Consider the following 5,370-nt stretch of genomic DNA (forward strand, 5'->3'; position numbering starts at 1 on the left):
ATTTAGTTTAAAAACCCGCTGCTGTGTCTCAGTTCCTGATGCTCCATCTTTCTGGTCATATTCCGTTTTATTATTATTATTATTATTAATGTCTGCACGATGGAGATGGTCGGAGGCGCGTCTCAACTCGAGCTCACTTCCATGTGCTCGCGACCAGGACCACGCGCTCACAGAGTGAGCAGGGATAGGGCGCGTGACGTCACGGGGAGACTGGAAAAATAGCTCGAGGGACAGGCTGACGTAGAGTCAGGTGTGACGTACAGGTGGAACCTACGTTTCTACGTGAAAATCAAGCATAAAGTTTTATTTTATTGATCAACTATAATAAATGCATTACTCTATTGATTTTAGAAGAGCTTAATACAGCTCGAAAGACTTTTTAATCTAAATTTGCTACTTTTAATGGGAATATTATGTAAGTTCAAGCAGAATTTGATCGAAATTTCAAAAACGAATTTTCAATCTAATATTTTTACGCTATTTTAAAATATTTTTCAGAGTATTTTAACATTTATTTAAACTTGTAAAAGAGTTTTACACATGCTTACTTAAAGTTACAGAATCTGAGCATATTTTCAAAAAGTGTGCACACCATTTTATGGAATATTTAAGAAAAATGTCACTATTTCTATGCAATTTTGTGTATTTAATAAAAAGATACAGTTCACACTTTGGATTCCTTGCTCAAAGATGTTTTAGAAGTTATTAAATTTTACATTTTAACTGAAAAACAATTCAGATTAAAATGCCATCACCTTTTATGAACAGTTCCCTTTAGATAAAGATCACATGCGTATCCTTAATAATGTCACCACACCCAAATATCTGTCCAGCTCAGATGTAAAGGCTCATGTATGCAGATCTGCCTTCTTTTAATCCTTGTTTACACTTGGATGTTTAGTGCAACACAAAAGAGTCAAATTCAAGAAAACATTTTTTTTTATAATTCAAAAGAGATCAAAGAACATATTGCAAAAGAAAACAAAACAAAAAGTGAGTCTCACCCAGACATTTGCAATTGAAAAATACATTTTCTTAAGAAATATTACCTATTTACAAAACATAAAAATTTATATTTTACTTTGAGCCGTCTGTGAACAGGACAGACCCATTTTAAACATTTTATTAATAAAAATAAACTTTTAAATATTTTATCCACCCATAACTTCAGCTGAGGCAGTTTAAACATTGAAATCAAAGATTCCAAACAATTCAACCCATCAAACATCTGCATGCAACTGTACATCAATTCTTGAACTTTCATAACATAAAAAAAAAGAAAAACATGTCTTAAATGTTATCTTTTAAACACGAGAACCCTGTAGCTGTGCAAGTCTCTGCTTTAAAAGTTCACTTTTCCTCCTCAGCTGCTCCTTGAGTGACACGAGTCTCTGTTCGTCTGACTGCATGCTGTAGATGCACTCTGTCGCCTTCTTCAGGATCACCACCTTGGCCGCCTTCTCGTTGTTGGCCACCTCTGGGATCTCGTCTCGCAGGGCGAAGAAGCTCAGCTTGAGCTCATTCCTCCTCTGGCGCTCCAGCACGTTGTGAGTCCTTCTCTTGTCGTAGTCCTCGGTGTCGGACGTTCGCGGGCTCGAACACTTGCGGTTGCTGCTGATCTGTTTGAGGACCCTGCTGGAGCTCCCTCCGCTCACTCCTCCTCCTCCTGCTGCTGCTGCGGTGATGCTGCTGCTCTCCAGCTTCAGCCTCTTGACAGCCGGCTGCTCGTGCCTCATGGATGGATGGGCGGCATAATTATGCTGGTGAGTGGAGACGTGGCATCTCTTCAGCACCAGTGGGCTTGCGTGCCGGCTCTCCACCGGGCTGGGGTCGCACCGTTTCACCGCGTGCCTCTTCTCTACGGTGACCACGTCGATTTCCTCATCTTCTTCCTCCTCCTCCTCCTCCTCCTGATCTTCTTCATCCTCATCATCATCTTCTTCTACAAAAAAAAAAAAAATACAAAAAAATAAAAAATAAATCAATCACACCATGCAACTCTTTACATTTAAATCAGCAGTCATGCTCTGGAGAGGGGTGTGTCTGCATGATGGATGCCCAGGGGCGCAGCTAAGTACTTTCTGAGGTGAATGCAGACACATTACAATCACCCTCTGGGGGGGAGAGGGGGTTCACTGCATAAACTGCTCTTAAATACAGAAAATGCCATCATTTTTGGCGCCCCCTCTTGCGCAGCGCCCATTCAGCTTACCTGAGTCACTACAACTGCTGCTGCTCCCACTGTTGGGCGGCGTGTCCAGCCCCAGATCCTTGCTCCGCACCGTCCCTGCAGTCTGCTTGGGCGTCTCCGCCACCGGGTAGGGAAAAACCACAGACGGATCAATGCACTCCGACGCGGACGTGTTGAGATCCTGCAGGTAGCTGCTGTTCAGCCTCCACGCAGCACCCGCAGCCGGGTCCACCGAAGCGGCTGCAGCAGCGGCGGCGTCTTTCCGCGCGGCTTGCAGCGAGGCCAGCCGCTCCGACACCACCTTCTTCAGCTTGGCCGCCGCCGAGAAGCCGCTCCACATGCAGTCCTGGATGATGATGGACTTGAGGAAGGTCTGCGAGTAGTCTGCGTCGCAGATGATGCTCTGGTTGACCACGTCGTCGCCGAGGAACTCGGTGACCATCTCCAGCTGGTCGGCGGTGGAGGGGAAGAGACTGGACAGCGACGGCCGGCGGCTCGGGGAGAGGGGAGGGGTCGGGAGGAGCTCGAATTTCTTCCAGATGTCTTCGCTCGGCGCCGGAGGCTGCGGCTGCTCCGGGTAGAAGTCCTCCTCCTCGTTGTCATAGTAGAAAAAGGGCTGCAGGGAGTCGTAGTCGTAATCGTAATTCTTATTCGCCAAAACTGAATTCAGCGGCATGATTCCTGTTATGGGGCTCTCCTTATTGCGAAGCTGGCGGAAAAAGAAGAAGAAGAGCAAAATACAGGTTAGGTTTGTAGCAGCAAACAGCTGTTTGGCTCCAATCCTACAAGAGTGTGTGCAACATCACATGGTCACTCCAAAACACTGACCCCTGTGTGTGCGAGTGCACGCGTTGCATGCATGCACAGGTGCTGCAGCAGCAGGTGCATGCAGAAACTAGAACCAGTTAGTAAAATAAGTACGGAGGGGGAACCCCCGCTTTCGCAATGACAACTCTGCAGATCCTCACTCATCCTTACCTTTCAGATTTTACACAGTGGGCGAAAGGAGGTGCTAAAAAACAACGTGCAGGAAAGTTATTCCACGACGGCTGTGACATTAAATCCTTCCACGGAGGGCGTCGTAAAGCTCAGCGTAGTGGGTACGTAATGAAGCATACGTACAGACGCGACTTGGACCGGACGACCCACAGCGCCTTAAAAGCAGCGTGATACTAGCAACTGCGCGTTCTGCAGCTGCTTATTTAAGCGGGCCGCATCACTCCGTCTGGGATCCTTCCGCCAGTTTTTCCCGCGAAACGGTGACCGGCGACGAAAATGCGCCACGACCCGATTTTATTTGACGCTTTTAGCAAAACTAAAATAATTTACACTCGATAAGGCTTCACTCCTTCTCACAAGACACGATACAAACGGCAAACGTAGTTTATGGCTGCAATATTTTTCGCTCTTTTAGGATTAAGACGGTATCTAGTTCTTGTGGGAGTGGGAGGGGTCATAGTAGTGTTGACGACCCACAAAAATACTAACAGACGGTAGTAATGACAGGTCGTTATGTCAGGACTGGGCACCATTATATTTTCTCTGCAGAATTTCAACACAGGTTCAGAAGAGTCCATCGACTCATCTTCATCCTGGCTGGGTACTGGCCCATTCTTTGGGTTTACGCCAGATCAGGTGGTTGGTTGTAGGTGAAATTTGCAAAGAAAATATATATATAATAATAATTGGTGGGCCTTTTTTGATAAGCCACAAATGAGAATATTTAAGAACAGGAATAGCGTAGTTTTCACGAATTGTTGCACGATTACGATTTAGAAATCTGTCAATTTGTTCTTAGAATTTTGATTATTACTTTGCATAATTTTTTGGAGGTTTGGCACTTTTTATTTTTATTTTACTTGGCTTTCCATTAATTCAGACATAAATGTCTCATAATTACTACTTCTCTCTGTTACTGAGTCAAACAAGTCAGAAAAGTATGAACATTTTTTACGTATTAGTCTCAGTCTGCACTCAAAATATATGCAAGCAAGGCAGAAAAGACTCCCAAACGTAGACGTCTACATAATCAACCCACAACTCATTTGACCAATTTTAACTCATTAATGTAGAGAAAGGCACAATTCACTCTTATTTTTCTATCAAAGTGACGCAAAACGCGTCATGTTTGCGCCGTTTAAACAGCAGTTTTGCAGGACCACAGGTGCTGCAGATCACCTCGGTGTGTGTGCAGCAGCAGCTGACAGCCTTGAACCAGCTGAAACAGGTGATTGCCACAACGCTGAATACCTGCAGTTTGTGGCTGCATGTCAAACATGCAGTCACAAACTTGAATAAAGTGTGGAATATTTACCGCCGTCCTTAGGAAAGAGGATCCTCTTTAACTTGGAGGGATTGGCACCAGTTAAAAACAGGAAGGAAGCAATTAAAGTAATCAGACCCACACCGCAGTTGGACGGAAGAGTGAGCACCGAGGAGGAGTTTTTACGGACTTAGACCGCCCTCTGCTGGTGCATAGGAAGAGCGCAGGATCGCATCTAATGGGTGGGAAAACCAACTCTAGCTGATGAACAAACCACAACTTTTATTGTATCTGCATGAAGGAGGAGTAGACTTAAATTATATTCGTGATTTAAGGGAATAACTTATGACTTTACTGAATTAAAGTATTTTAAGATGTGACTACTCAGCATCAGAACTAGGTAGAGCAACCAAAAAATAAAAGTAGCACTATTTCAACATATTACAAAAAAAAAAAAAAAAATTGAAAAGGAGCTGACCAAAAGTTTACTCAAGGAAGAATAAAAAATAGATAAGCAAATTATTTCAATATAAAACTTAAGAAATATATATCCACAGTGAAACATTGTGGTGGCTGCATCATGATACAAGTTTAGTTCTCTTCAGATGGGAGCTTGGTAAGGTGGACAAAGTCATGAGTAAATAATTATTCAAATGCAAGCCAAAGGGAAAAAACAGGAATTTAAAAAAAATTTCTAGAATCCACGCGTGCAGCTACAGCAACAACAGCCGCCATGACTGTGAGAGAAATGTTAAAGTTTCTCCACAGAAAACTGTTGGGTCTTCTGTGGAGGGCTGTGCACAAGATATGTCTCCAATCAGATGGATTTAGAGACCTGCTGTAAACAGATAAGTATAGTCAAATCACTGTGTGGGAGGTTCACCCAACCACTGGAGACCAAATGCTGCAACTGAAT

General features: G+C 43.8%; 1 protein-coding gene across 2 annotated transcripts; it reads right to left on the reverse strand.

The window, feature by feature from the left end:
* Positions 1-853: 853 nt before the first annotated feature.
* On the reverse strand, positions 854-4,668 carry LOC106962582 (transcriptional regulator Myc-like). Of its 2 annotated transcripts, none has more exons than XM_015057075.1 (3): positions 4,506-4,668; positions 2,213-2,900; positions 854-1,942 (listed from the first exon to the last, which is right to left on the reverse strand). In XM_015057075.1, exons 2-3 carry the CDS (start codon positions 2,865-2,867, stop codon positions 1,305-1,307), a joined length of 1,293 nt encoding a protein of 430 aa, XP_014912561.1. In that variant the 5' UTR covers positions 2,868-2,900; positions 4,506-4,668; the 3' UTR covers positions 854-1,304. The 2 variants fall into 2 exon arrangements, with proteins under 2 accessions (XP_014912561.1, XP_014912559.1); XM_015057073.1 differs by lacking the exon at positions 4,506-4,668 and adding an exon at positions 3,170-3,383.
* Positions 4,669-5,370: the final 702 nt, after the last annotated feature.

Source organism: Poecilia latipinna, unplaced genomic scaffold (genome assembly GCF_001443285.1).
Source record: "Poecilia latipinna isolate Pla-1442-1.1 unplaced genomic scaffold, P_latipinna-1.0 Scaffold1434, whole genome shotgun sequence".
Classification (NCBI taxonomy): Eukaryota; Metazoa; Chordata; class Actinopteri; order Cyprinodontiformes; family Poeciliidae; genus Poecilia; species Poecilia latipinna.